This window comes from Patiria miniata, unplaced genomic scaffold, assembly GCF_015706575.1.
Source record: "Patiria miniata isolate m_02_andy unplaced genomic scaffold, ASM1570657v1 HiC_scaffold_7, whole genome shotgun sequence".
NCBI classification, from domain to species: domain Eukaryota; kingdom Metazoa; phylum Echinodermata; class Asteroidea; order Valvatida; family Asterinidae; genus Patiria; species Patiria miniata.
Window position 1 is genome coordinate 8,570,214 of NW_024037074.1, and position 14,553 is coordinate 8,584,766.

Here is a 14,553-nt window from a genome sequence, read left to right on the forward strand (position 1 = left end):
CGTCAAAAAATAGTCGGGTTCATGCTGAAAATGTGTACCGACGACTGTTTTATATCAACTTAAATTGAATTGGAAATTTATGTAAGCAGTTTTGAGCAAAAGGCGACGGTAAAATCCAGATACAGTGCACACAAACTGAAATTATCATTACAATCGTTTACACTAAAATGCTATTTGACGCGACTTTTTGTTCTGTCCAAGACACAGGCCCAGAAATAACTTTGTTCATGAAAACAAACATAGAACAGTTTTAATTACATGAAAGGCAACGTTCATCAGACGTTGAGGGCGTCATTGTTTCTGCTGTAATTTGTAATTTCACGAATCGAGTGATCGTGGATGGTGCACAAATGAGGTTCGTTATAATTTGTAATTTCTACACTATTTTGCCCATTTTGACCTGTTATCTGTTATCTTTTATATTGTTGATGTATTTGTAAGTATATGATCTGTATTTGGAAAAAAATGTTACAACCTGACGCCACTTCCGCGAGTGTCACGATTGTGGGTCCGATTGTGTACAAAGTCTATGGATAATGGAGACTCATGGTCAAGAACATTTTCAAAATTCAAGTCAAAATTTGAAATGTTTCTCAGTCCCAGATTCATGTCTTATCATTTTTGCAATGACTGACCTTCATTGCGAAGATATATGAAGAACAAAGTGGCGTCAGGTTGCAACATTTTTTCCCAAAATGTTTCTCGATCATCAGTCCCAGATTCATGTCTTGTCATCATTTTTGCAATGACTGACATAACTGACCTTCAATTGAGATGATTATACATGTACATGATATACATGTAATATGAAGAAAAAAGTGGCGTCAGGTTGCAACATTTTTTCCGCTTCTTACATTGTCTGGTCTTAGTTGCAAGACCTATTTACTTAAAACTAAATGGTTGTTTAGTCTGGAGTGTTCAATTGTAACTCATCCATGTCATCACAAACTGTACTCCTAGAACTATGAGGCTCCACGTAGTGGAGCCTCATAGCCTAGGTTCAGAACCCCGCAAAATTGTTGTCGGCACAAAACACTAATTAAGTACCAAAACGTCCATCCCAACCAAGCTTTTTCCCACAGAACCGCTGCACAGTTTGCCCCTAAACTCCGTACAATACCTCATGACTAGCCCCACTAGTGTGGCCGTCGGTATGCTGCGCTGAACCTAAGGCCACACACCGTGGTACCGCGCGTTACTGAGGACGAAGTTTTCATAAAATTCAGGGCAGTTTCTTACATTCTCAGTTTCTTACTTTCTTATGGTTGTATTCTATGATGTCTCACCTATCACTTCTGGGATGCTTAGGTCTAATGATGTTCCATTTTCCGAGATATTCTTCAATCTTTCTGGAGCCCATATGCACTCGTGAAACGTCTGGTGGTGGCAGCCATTTTGAATGTGACAAGAGATGACCTCAAGCTGTGACGTTGCATTTGCAACTCGCATTTGCAACTCGCGCCCTCGCGCACTCGACAAGCAATTTGCATACACGCGACGTCACAGCTTGAGGTCATCTCTTGTCCCATTCAAAATGGCTGCCATCACCAGACGTTTCACGAGTGCATATGGACTCCAGAAAGATTGAAGAATATCTCGGAAAATGGAACATCATTAGACCTTAGCATTCCAGAAGTGATTGGTGAGACATCATAGAATACAACCATAAGAAAGTAAGAAACTGAGAATGTAAGAAACTGCCCTGAATTTTATGAAAACTTCGTCCTCAGTAGCATGCGGTACCACGGTGTGTGGCCTTAGGTTCAGCGCAGCATACCGACGGCCACACTAGTGGGGCTACCTCATGACATACTCACGTTATGTGCACCCAACAAACATCGGTGGATTCTGTTTGTTTTTCGGCAAAAATGATGAAAAATATGCCCTTTCCGCACTGAGCCAACCTGACACTTGAAACGTGCACGCGCGCAGAATGATCGCAGTCATTTTCGGGTTCGATCGCTCGGAGCGCGCCGCGGGGGGTACGTACTTGCACTTGTACGCATGCGCATACTATCGTTCCGCTCCTACACCATACCCCCCATACTCCCAGTTCTAGGAGTACACAAACTGGTGAAAACTGGTGTGCAAGTTTTTTTCTCTGGGTGACGTAATCCTGCCCCCCCCCCCCCCCCCCACCTAACCTATCCACAAGACCACCTATCCATTCGGTTTTATTTGTTTCCCACCATTTCACTTGATTAGGACAACGGACCAACAGCTGATTTGAACAAGTGGTTTTTCAAGGTATAGAATGTCGAGCTCGGATCGCAAGAGCAAAGACGACAACCATCAGCACAAGAAGAGGAGGAAAGAGGATGAGAAGGATTCCTGGCACGTCAAGTCATTGGAGGAAATCCTTGAAGAGAAACGCCAACGAAAAGAACAAGAAGAAAGGAAACAGGTGGGAACTTATTTCACTCCTTGAAACAAAATGGTTTCCCGAAACTTGTGCACAGCTGAGTGTCAGGGATTTGGTTATCTTCAAGTCCTCATTAGCAGAATTCTCTGACTACATTTTATTTGCAGAAAGAAAAAGACGACAAGAAGAAAGATTCCAAGTCAGTGAAGCTGAAGCATCTGGAGGAGGGAGAGTTGAATCAAGAGATGAGTTCAAGTCATTCTCCGCAACGAACAAGACACATATCATCAGGAGACGACAGGTATACCATAGAGGGCAGTATTTGGTTTTCATGTAGCCTGGTTTTCATTTTGAATATATATTCCACAGATGACATTCAAACCTTTCTTTTACATTGTCTGAGAAGTTGCTAGTAATCTGTAAAGTTGGTTACGGGTACCCAATCCCATAAGGGATCTCGACCATTCAGCCTTGGTATGAAAAGGGTCCCCCGGTACCTCGTCCGGTCCAGAGCCAGTCCGGTCGTCATCCCAGTCTCGTCGGTACATGGTCCTGTCTGACCAGAAGTTTTGAAGTCAGTCAGGCGCATCAATTTATTGCCCCTCAGAGAACGTCCAGAGCAGAACAATAGCAGACTTACCGGATTAAAGATAAAATCCTTCCAAACGCCTTTTTAATTTACGGTCCCATTGTGCGCGAATCCGCATGGCAGGGGTTTTGATCTGTGCCGATGAAAGTGTTGTTTCGCGGTGAGAGATGAAAACCACAAGTAGGTTCCTTCTGGGATATATTACATGTGTCAATACTTGCAAACAATAGACCCCAGGATAGAGGAGTTCCTGATTAGCAACCGGACCAGCTCCTGGGCCGGTAGCTGGGACGGTACGAAAGGACTTCTTGGGAGGGGACGAGCTTACCGTGGGGCCCTTTTCATACCGGGGCTGAATGGACACGGTCCCTAATCTGGGACCAGTTCTTGACAACCATGACAACGTCGGTTGGATGCTCGGGTACCCAGTTCCAATGTGGACCTCTAACTGTTGATCTCTCCTCTTGATGACTTTTTTTTTTTAGAATGGAGGAAGACGATCTACTTCAGATTCAACCACCGCAACTCGGCAAATTAAAAGGCAAAGATTCCCATAGTAAAGAAGACAGGAAGAAGCACTCCAAGTCCAGAGACAAAGACGACAAGCGACACAGAAGACGTAAGAACAATACAATTATGAGGCAATATTTATGAATTTGAGAACATTTGGGGAAATGTAGCTTTAGGAGGCTCTCATTAAATTTTGAATTTTGTTTTATTTAAAAAAGAAACGGGGAAACAGATGACCCAGTTTTGTCCATTTTTGAAGTTCATATTTTAACTTTGACACAAATGTGATTTTTTTTTTTTGTAGAAGTTTGTTGCCTTAATTTGTAAAAGTTTGATCCCGCAAACAATAATAGAAAATTCACTGGAAAATGCTGGTGTGAGGTTTTAGAAGAGGGAAGTCAAGTCAGACCTGTATTTGGTTTCATTATATTTTTATGTAAACAGGGTTGTGTTTAAAGCACTCTGATTTTGTCTTCTGATTTGTAGGCAAACGTTCTCACTCTAAGGACACTAAAGATAAAAGTAAGAGCCATGATCGAGACCATCAATCCAAAGAACAGAGAAGAGAGGACCAAAGGCCATCATCTGCGTCCGGGTCAGAGATCGTCGCCATGTTGACTCGCACCGTTACCAGGCAGATGGATCCAGGCACCAGGATTCCCGGCATGTGGAGGTCTCAGGAGAATCAGGGAGACATGGGGATGCAGGACGACGGACAGAATCCAGTCGATACGGTGAGCCGAGCCGTACAGCAGATCAAGACAGACACAGTGATTCGGACAGATTCCGGTACGATCGGGAACAGTCAAGACGGGACAGGTGGGTGTCTTAATTGTTATGTGAATTAAAAATGTTTGTCTTTTTCCTGGACTCTTCATAATTCGGGTGATTCACAGTGCAGAGCGCCACCAAGAGCTTGCCGTGGAGAATCCATTTTCCCCAGAGCATTGTGGGGGATGGTCGACAAATTTGCAGTGTAGGATATTTGAAATTTGTTCGTTTTTCCGGTCAGTAGTTTCGTAAGTGTATGATTTGAGGATCTGTGTGCCCTTTTCTTTACTGTCTATCAAATTGGTGTTTTTATAAGGTGGCAGAACACTATGCCCAATCTATAACAATTAGCTCAAGTTGTCTACTGATACTCGTTCACGTTTGTCAACCAAAACCTTGAAAAAAGGACTCTCCACGGCCAGCTCTTGGTGGTGCACTAGATGCGAATCGCCCGAATTGATGTTCAGTGAGGTAATCAGCTGATATCACTTTTATGTCAAAGGCATGTTTTAGTCCTTTAGTAGGTTACTACCCTTAACCACACCGCCTTTTAATACTCCATGTAGTTCCCAAAAACTGCCTGAGCACTCTATGGTTTCATAATTTTATCAGTGAATAAACACAATGCAATAATGCGCCAGAAACAAAAGTGTACATCCCTTTATCTTTAACCAAACATTCTGAATTTTTTTTTTTTATAAATGAAAAGAGGAAGATTTTACTTGCCATTTTTCTGATGCCCACCCTAACTTCAACTCAAGTTAAGTGCTTAATGACATTTGACCTGACCTTTTGACCTCAGAGAGAGGCTTGAACGACTTGAGAGGGACAGACAGAGGGATCTTGCAAAAAGAGGAGAAAGAGTAAATCGGGAAGCGGAGCGAGGAGGTAGAGAGAGGGACAAAGGAAGGAAAACTGAGGAGGATGAATACTGGAAACGAAAAGAAGGTATGTTAGTCTTGGATGGGCCTAGCTGGAATTTGACTGGGCTGGCATTTTGGCCATGGTATGTTTGATTTGTCTGTGTTGCATTGACCCTAACTCCCCAACATCTTTTACTAGGAGTTGGACCAAGTCCGTCAAAATCCATTGATCATTGTGCTTCCAATACAAAACTGTACATGACATAATGGAATCCACCACTGATGCACTGGTTGACAAGACATTCATGGACTTGCTACACATGACTTTTATCCCAACAACAGTACAGGAAGTAAGGCAAAATCAATCAGATACCCCTAGCACTGCTTCAGGCCATTAGGCCCAAGTCCATCATACTCCATCAATATTTAGTCATGCCAGGCCTCCTGGACCAAGTCCCCCAAAATCTACCAAAATGGAGGGATGGATTTTGATAGAGTTGGGGTGGTTAGGGTTTAGCCGAGTTGGCTTGATTGGGGTAGGGCTTGGCCGAGCTCGGCTTCTTCAGTTGTAGTTGATTTTTGTGGGTTATTTTGCTGTTAGTTTGTTGGACCAACTTGGTGGTTAAGTTATGATTTAGTTGAATTCAGTTTTTTCTTATTTGGTTAACTTTTTGAGGCTGATTGGTGGCATTTTTCGATGTGTGTTTAATCGAAGTTTCACTCTCTTTTCTCAAGACACAAAATACGAGAGTCGGGAACGAGAGAGGCAGGACAGGCGGAGGGAGGGAGACAGTCAAGACCGAGGAGATAGGAAGGATGAAGTGGGGAGAGATCGCAGTCCACACAGAGAACAAGAGGGTAAGACAAACAGACCAACAAACAACAGATGGCTTATGAATTTAAAGATTCATTGTCTGACACATGACGGTAATTTTGACAGAAAACAAACTGTCCAACATAGAGTACCGAAATGTGCCGCGTATTCTGTTCCACGCGCACAGCTTAAGTGTTTGAGAACATCAGCCCGCTAACCAGAGTGAACCAGAACAACGACAGCTGACGTCACACTTCGGTACTCTATTCTAACAAAAAAAAATTAATTAAATACTCCAGTACGTAGATGCAAAAAAGAAAGATGTGACGAGAAACAGAGGTCTAAAAAGGCTTCTTGAAAAAATTGTTGACACCATTTCAAAAAAAAAAAAGAGGTACATGTGATTTTGCAAATTATAGGCCTATAAAGACATGGTTGGAATATCATGAAAAAATTATACAATAACCCCGTGGATAATATAGATGGGATAAATTTTCCAAAATTCATCACATTTCTTTTAAAATTGCTCTTTTTACATTTAATACAGCAACAAAATCTGTAGATACATCAGACAACAAGAATGAGAACTCTGAGCAAAGAAAAACACAACCTGAGAGTCAAGAAGCAGGCGCCCCTGCAACCAAGACAACAGATGATGCTAGCAGTAGTAGCAGCGAAGAAGAGGATTCCTCGTCCAGCGACAGTGACGGGGAGTCAGAAGAAGGGAATGAATCGGGAGAGGAAAGCGAGAGAGGATCCAAAGCAAACTCCTCCAAGGAGGACTCGGATTCAGAGGAGTCGTCGAGCTCAGAGGAAGGGGAGGACAGTGATGATGATGACGACGACGAGGATGAAGATGGGAAGGAGGAAGGAGAGACGGCACAGACCAGTGATGAGGAGGAAGATTCTTCTGAGTCTGGGGAATCGGAGTCTGATTCGGATTCAGGTTCCGAGTCAGGTACAAAATGAAATATTTCTTATTTGTAGTTGTTAACAGTTTTGTTCTTTTAAACTCAACAAGATTACTACTTGATTTGTAGACTGTAGAAAAACTACCTCCTAATCTCCCAAGAGGCTGATCTGTCAGGCTCCCCCCCACGCTATGGGCAGCAACAGATGCCCCTTTCCAATGCCACACTACATGTTCCATTAGTCCATGTCATGCATAAGTACATGCCTACGATTTGTTGCTAATGGCTGTGATTGGTGAAAACATCATGAAGTGGAGTTTTATAGATGGGTACTATCTCCTTTAGAATCCCCAATGCAAAATATCAGTTTCTACTATACCCTATTAAAAAAAGAATGAATTGAACTGAATCTTTCGATAACGTACAAAATCAAAACTGCTCAAGACTAGGCATGTCTAGTCATGCTAGTGAGCTGGACACAAAGGCACGCCATACATCAGGGTCTCCCATGGCCGTCCTGATCTCGGCTGCGGAGGCTAGCCCAGTGTCACTCAAAGTAATAAATCAAGGCAACTTTCAGTTTCCTTAATCTCTAGGTATCATACTTAGCAGAGAACCTCACTTTAAGATATGTCTCTATGAGATATTTCTTAAACATGTTACTTTTTGTTTTTTGGGGGTCTGAAGACAATGCCAGTAGCAGTGAGAGTGAGCACAGTGAACACGAGAAGGAAGCCAAGAAAGACAAACCGAAAGTCAAGACTGAAGAGAAGCATCGTAAGTAATCTCAATTCTTGCAACAGCACAAAAAGCTTTGATTCTCATCTTGTACATCTTTCACAGTGAGTAACACTTACAAAAAAAGTCTTTTCCACACAATGTCAATTTATTCTTCAATTCTTTCTAAACCAGTGTCAACAAATGTAGGCATTTGAAGGCAATTGTTAGGATTGAGATTTGGCAACTGTCGTCTAACTGTACAAAACCAATTGCCCAATGAGATCTTCTTTGTTGGGTTCTTTTAATACCACTTTGGGCTGTTGGATCAGTAAATGTGTCCAATTGGAGGCCGAGTAGATCTTGATTCCGTTCAGATGCATGTATTATTTGTTTGTAACGTGTATAACAACAAAATAACACAAACTCTACACTAGACGACACATGCATCTGTAAAGATGCATCATTTGTTTGTAACCTGTATAACAAAATAGCACAAACTCTACACTAGATGATACATGCATTTGTACATATGCATGTATCATTTGTTTGTAACGTGTCTAACAACAAAATAACACAAACTCTGTATCATTGACTTTAATTGAATGCAGATGTGCAGAAATCCAAATTTGACGTGACGTCTTCGCCCAGCGGCGATGAGGAACCCGTCGTACACAGCGTGGATTACCTTCCTGACTCCCCTCCGCAATCTCCTATCGAGTTGAAGGAGAAGCTTCCTGCTTACTACCCGGCTGTCTCAGGTTGTCGTAGCGTGGAGGAATTTGTTTGCTTGAATAAGATAGAGGAGGGGACTTATGGCGTGGTGTACAGAGCCAAGGAGAAAAGGACAGGTGGGAATAAGCCTCATGACACCTGTTGTACTAACTTTTAAAGTGCTGTAACTTTCTCAGCGTTCTATTTAGGATTGCTGGTTTCTCATGTCCAAAGGATCCAGACACCACCATCCCAATGTTGACACCTGTTGATTTCTAAGCACCTGTTCATATAAGCCACATTCTGGTTTGCCGCAGGTGCATTGCTCATTATCCAATTGAAATTTTTATGCAGGTTTGTCCATATTTTCCACCTGGTGAATTGCTCTGTCTGCAAAGAGGAGCTGGGTGCGACACAATCTTTCCAAAATTGTCCTGATGATGAAACTTTCACTAGTTGAAATTGCAACTGTGAATGTTGTTTTATTTTTCTTTCAGATGAGGTTGTCGCCCTCAAGAGGTTGAAGATGGAGAAGGAGAAGGAAGGGTTTCCGATCACATCGTTAAGAGAAGTCAACACCCTCTTGAAAGCACAGCACCCAAACATAGTCACTGTCAGGGTGAGTATGGTAGATGTATTGGATGACCGGGATATTCAGGGAGGAAGCTTCTATGGAAATAAAGTCAAGTCTGTCACAAGACAATATGGCCCATCAAGCTGGCGTTTATCTCCGGTTCCCTTGGCATGAAACAACTGAGAATATTTGTACTCCCGCTGCATGGGATGCCAGTCCATCACAGGTTATTCCCCAGCTAATGTCGGTACCCATTTATACTTCTGGGTGGAGAGAGGCAAGTAAAGGTGAAGTTGACACAACATATGACTAGCAGCAGGATACAGTCCACTAAGCCTCTGATTGTGAGTCACAAACCCTAACTACTCAGCCACACTCCCCAACATTTTATGGAAGGACACTAGCTCTACATGTCCCGACCTTCAGTCCTGTTTGGAGAACAGAAGAGATCAAGAGCCATCATCATCTGAAAGTACTGAAGATCTCACTCCATCTGATGATGAGTTTCTGATGGTCACTTTGCATTTCTGCCAAGTCTTACTCATTAGACACTGATGTCGTTTATGCTTTCTATTTGGTACTAAGGGTGAATTTTAGTTGGAAAGTGTTTGTATACAAGTCAAGCAAAGGCCAGGTTTTGGGGAAGATGTAGTGACGAGGGTTATCATTGTGTCTTGGATTCTTAAACTTTGGGCACTGGTATACACTTAACCTGAGATTTAATTCTTATGGTTGTCTTATTTTCCACCTGTAGGAGATTGTTGTTGGCAGTAACATGGACAAGATCTACATTGTGATGGACTACGTGGAGCATGACCTCAAGAGCTTGATGGAGACCATGAAACAGCCATTCACCATCGGTGAGTGAACTAGTCGACCTATCGCCGTTTGCGAGTTTGCCACACCCCTAAGACAGTTTTTGTACACTGACTTAGTTTGTCTCAGATTTTGCTCGTTCTGCGTCCATTTGTATATCATGTAGACGGACAATATTTCACAAGCTGCGTTGAAGCAATTCTAACACAATTCTACCGTGATAGGTCAATTATCCAAAGTTGTAATAGGGTTTGACATCACAAACCTCTTCTTGAAAGAATTGCTGGTGATTTAAATAAAGTCTAACACAAGATTTTAAAAATCCTTGCCACTTAATAAAATTCTGAGGCACTGGTTTGCTTGTGACAAGTTGGGTTTCCATACGCAACAGATGAATACTTTCAAATTTTGCATTTTTTCTTTGACAGCATGAAACACATTTTTATGGTGTAAATTTTCAGAGCATACATGAAGTGGATTTTTGTTTGACATTTGGTCACACCGAGCCCGTAACCTTGTAGCACAATTCACATTCCGGAAAATCTACCATAAATTCATGCGCACTAGAAAATGCAACATAAGATTCATGGGGCAGTATGAACAATATGATTGATGAAGTTCATGAAATTCATAGTGTTTTTGTTTTTTTTTATTTTGCCTGATTATTTTATAAATTTTACGCTTGAAATCTTTTCAGGAGAAACCAAATGCCTGATGCAACAACTCCTCCGAGGTGTTCATCATCTCCATGACAACTGGATCCTACATCGCGATCTCAAGACATCAAACCTTCTATTGAGCCACAGAGGAGAACTAAAGATTGGCGATTTTGGACTAGCTAGGGAGTATGGTTCACCATTGAAGCATTATACCCCCATTGTGGTTACATTGTGGTACAGAGCGCCAGAATTACTACTAGGCATCAAGGTAACATGAGCATAATTATCATCCAGTTAGGGAATGTGTTACTGTTAAAGCATTAAACTCCTGTTTGGTTACACTTTTCACATCCAGGTATGAAGGTAAAAATAACACAGCGTCCCAAGCTACTGATCATAGTCCAAGCTGTAAATATTTGTACTATTTACTCTTACACTCTAAGGAGGTATTCTTCCGAGTAGGTACAAAAGTCTACACAACATGTTTAACACTGCATATTTATAGACAATAAGGTTTCAGGCAGAAAGTTTCAACACTAATATTTACAGATTTTTTCATACAAAGACGAGTTCGCATGCTGATCACTTTCAACGAGCTGGGAAAAAAAAGAGCAGCAAATCCGACTACATACCTGCACGCATACTACTTTGTAGTGAACATGTGATTTTTGCACATATTTACACAATGTACATGTCATAGTTTTTAAGTAAATAGAAACATTTTTTCTTACCCCACGCTGTCTTCATTTTCAGGAGTACTCATGTCCCGTTGATCTCTGGTCGGTGGGTTGCATCTTTGCCGAGTTCGTCATGATGAAGCCGCTGTTTCCTGGACGATCAGAAGTCGATCAGCTCAATCGAATCTTCAAGGTAGTCTGTCAAATTAAATTATTCCCTGAATATTTGAGTTTTGCAGTGAGAATCACAAGACGTACGTATTAGTTCAAGTGTCTTCAGAACCAGAATGCAGAATAATTAAGCCCAAACTCCCATGATGGGGGAATCAGGTTGTATAGCTGAGCTTTCCTCTCCTTCCACCGCTGTTACAAGGTTCAAATTCCTCCTGGACTTACACATGTGTAAGTCCAGGAGGAATTTCACATGTATGTGAATTTGGTTTTAAGTCCCTAACTGATTCTGCAGATTTTTCCTGAAATACCATACCAGGTTTTTCCGTCCGTCTTAAACTTTGAATTAATGTGGCCTGACGTTGCGAACTTAGCAAGTTCTTCTTCAGAGGCTAAAACCTTCTTCTTCAGAGGCTTAAACTTTGATTAGCTTCCTCACCTTCTACAGAGGGACCCCACTGTAACAAAATCAAAAGACTTCTGACGGCAAGAGGCCAAATCGTAATAAACGTCCCCCTGCAGCAGTCACTTAATAAAGTATTTGTGTAGGTTCAACATTCACAAACTCCTGAAACCCCCATTTTTTGGGTTATTTGTAGGATTTAGGGACTCCCAGTGAAAGGATTTGGCCAGGCTACAATGAACTTCCAGCTGTCAAGAAGATGACGTTTGCTGAACATCCTTACAACAATCTACGTAACCGCATCGGAGTCACAGAGTCTGGCTTTGATCTGATGAACAAGTGAGCCCACTCAAGAATACACCTGTCATTAACCCTAACCCCCTTGAGTGATATACTAGGAACCTTCCTCACTCCTGCAAAATCCAACACCATTTGGTAAACTCTACAAAAAATCCAACACCATTTGGTAAACTCCACACCCAAACTGTTGGACTGTGATTATTGTGGTATGCCTGATTTCATTGTAAAGCACAATCAGATTACTTGTGCAATTCTCATTCCAACAAAACAGTTGGATTTTGAAGGGTTGGGGGTTGTTAGGGTTAATACTGTGTCATTCATTTATATTTATTTCTCAACATTGTAAAAGTTTTCATCAAATTTATCAATCTGTGTGCATCCAAGCAAAATTGCCTCCGTGCACCAACAAAAGAGGGTGCCCTTTTACCTAGCAACGTCATCCCATGGGCAGGACACATACATTTTGCTGGTTGACGCACGCAATAAGTAGTTATTGATCTCATTGCATCTTAAAAGGCTATTATTCCAGTCTGATGTTGTTCCTTTTTGCAGTAGAAAGAAAAGCATTATATCCCAAAGTAAGAGTCAGTCCGAAAGGGGCATTATTTTCGTCAATATCTACCACGGCTATGGACATCACATGAGGATCATGATGACCCTCGTTTGATTGTTCGATTATCATGGGTCTCATGGCTAACCCATTTGCCCTTACCTGAGTCGACTCAGGTGATCTGATCTAACACACCCATAAAAGTACATCAATAGATTACCATTAAGTATAAACATCTATTTTTTCACAAATTTATGAATGTTAATTAGATACATGGGTGTATTTCTATTATTTTTTTGTAGATTTTTGACCTACAACCCAGAGCGTCGGATCACAGCCGAGGCAGCATTAGACCACGGTTACTTCAGGGAATCCCCCCAGCCCATCGATGAGTCCATGTTCCCAACCTGGCCGGCGAAGAGCGAGATGCCGCGTAATGCCAAACGCAGCCCGAAGCCTCCAGAGGGCGGGCTTCAATACGCCAGACTGGTATGTACACTCGAGGCTGTTTTGATTTGAGGTTCTTAAATTCCTTTAAGCTGATCGACCAGTTCCAAATTATCCTTTGTTATACACAAGTGTGTTGCTTTTAATATGATATGGTACTACCGGCAAGAAGATAATCACCCTTTCAAGAAATTTATCATATTCCCCTTCTTCCCCAAAAAGAAACGACACAAACAAATTGTCTACATTTATGGAGAAAACTTTCAGAGGATGTATTAAATTTGAGAATTTAACAACAGACATCATAATTTTGATTATTCCAAAGCTCGAGGTAGTGATTGATAAAAATGATTTTTTTCCCCCCTGTTTATCAGTAAAATTATTCAGTACTCATAAGTTTTGCTCCTTTTTTGAACAGGATGAGGAAGGGGCAACAGAAGAAGGCTTCAGACTGACGTTAGCTTCCCAGGGAACATCTGCCAAGACTACAGGGTTTAATCTACGCTTCTAACTGCCTTTTTTGCAAGATAGCTGTTTTTTTATCCGTAATAAGTTCCTGTGCTGCCCCAAACCGCTCCAGCACTTAACAGTTTTATGGATTCATCGCAGAATAAATACAAGTACTTATGGGATAAGAAGCTTTCATTTAAACATCAGCTTTTTAAGATAACCCCTAATCCAAGGTCTTATTACTTTAAAGTTCCTCCAACATCTAGGATTGCGCAGGAACCCATTGTACAAGGAGGGGCATAAAGCTAAACCCTAACCATCCAGGGTATGTTTGCCACAACCCTGCCAAACGTGGCAACATGCAACACTTGACTAAGTGACAAGCCTGTCAAACATAGCAAGATCACTGATGAAAAAGTCTCAAGACCACACTGCCTCAGAGTCGGTGGTCACCGCACGCAGCAGGATACAACTATGGCATCATTCAATGGGACTTAGCTCTCATTGTTTCAGAGCTGGCCATTCACGCACTGGTGTTGGTAGCTGAATGCATCAAAGTGCACCAGTTCTTTTCCACCTGATGCACTGTGTTGCGTCTGGCAGGGTTAGGGTTAAAGTAGAAGGGCTGTTCTGTCCTCAATCCTGCCTGATTTTGAAACATCTAGGTGGGTTAGGGTCAATGAACAAATAAGGAAGAGCCCTTATTTCATTGCACTATCTTGGACTTGAAGATTATTTAGTACGGAAAGTAACTGATCAAACCTCAACATGGGTATTTTTTTATAGTGAGATATGTAAATTTTCAAAAAGGAAAACAAACTTGATTTAATATAAAAGTAATAAATATTCTGCCTCTTCTCTCAAATTTGTTTTGAGAGAAGATTCTCAGATTTTTATATCTCAGGCAATGCATCAATCCACACACTGTGCTCGCATTGACTAATCAGAATTTTGTGATTAATTTCCAGTTATCCAATTGAGACAGAACACTACTGTTCAACTTTAATTTTGACAAAGGTCGATAATGAAAGTATGCCTTTTCTCTATTAAAGATCTTTTTTGGTTCATGATTAAGACTTGTACAATACCTTTACAAGATGTATTTACTATTGAGAGTTTTGAAAATGAGGTTTCATATTCAACTTGTTCCTTTGCACAAAGCGGTCCAAATATTCTTAAACATTCTTCCATGCAGCACTTGGGACTAGTTAGTAAATATTCTTTGACTTTCCTTTATTACGTATTTTGCTCCTAG

The 14,553-nt window shown here is 41.4% G+C and overlaps 1 protein-coding gene across 1 annotated transcript; it reads left to right on the forward strand.

Moving 5' to 3' along the window:
• Positions 1-223: 223 nt before the first annotated feature.
• On the forward strand, positions 224-14,137 carry LOC119744537 (cyclin-dependent kinase 11B-like). Its single transcript, XM_038220508.1, is given in 18 exon segments — positions 224-355; positions 2,206-2,404; positions 2,530-2,663; positions 3,437-3,570; positions 3,948-4,055; positions 4,058-4,280; positions 5,035-5,180; positions 5,831-5,953; positions 6,457-6,867; positions 7,508-7,597; positions 8,149-8,388; positions 8,749-8,870; positions 9,580-9,685; positions 10,339-10,568; positions 11,054-11,170; positions 11,748-11,890; positions 12,704-12,890; positions 13,267-14,137. Coding segments are annotated over 17 exon segments (2,757 nt in total). The 5' UTR covers positions 224-355; positions 2,206-2,254; the 3' UTR covers positions 13,360-14,137.
• Positions 14,138-14,553: the final 416 nt, after the last annotated feature.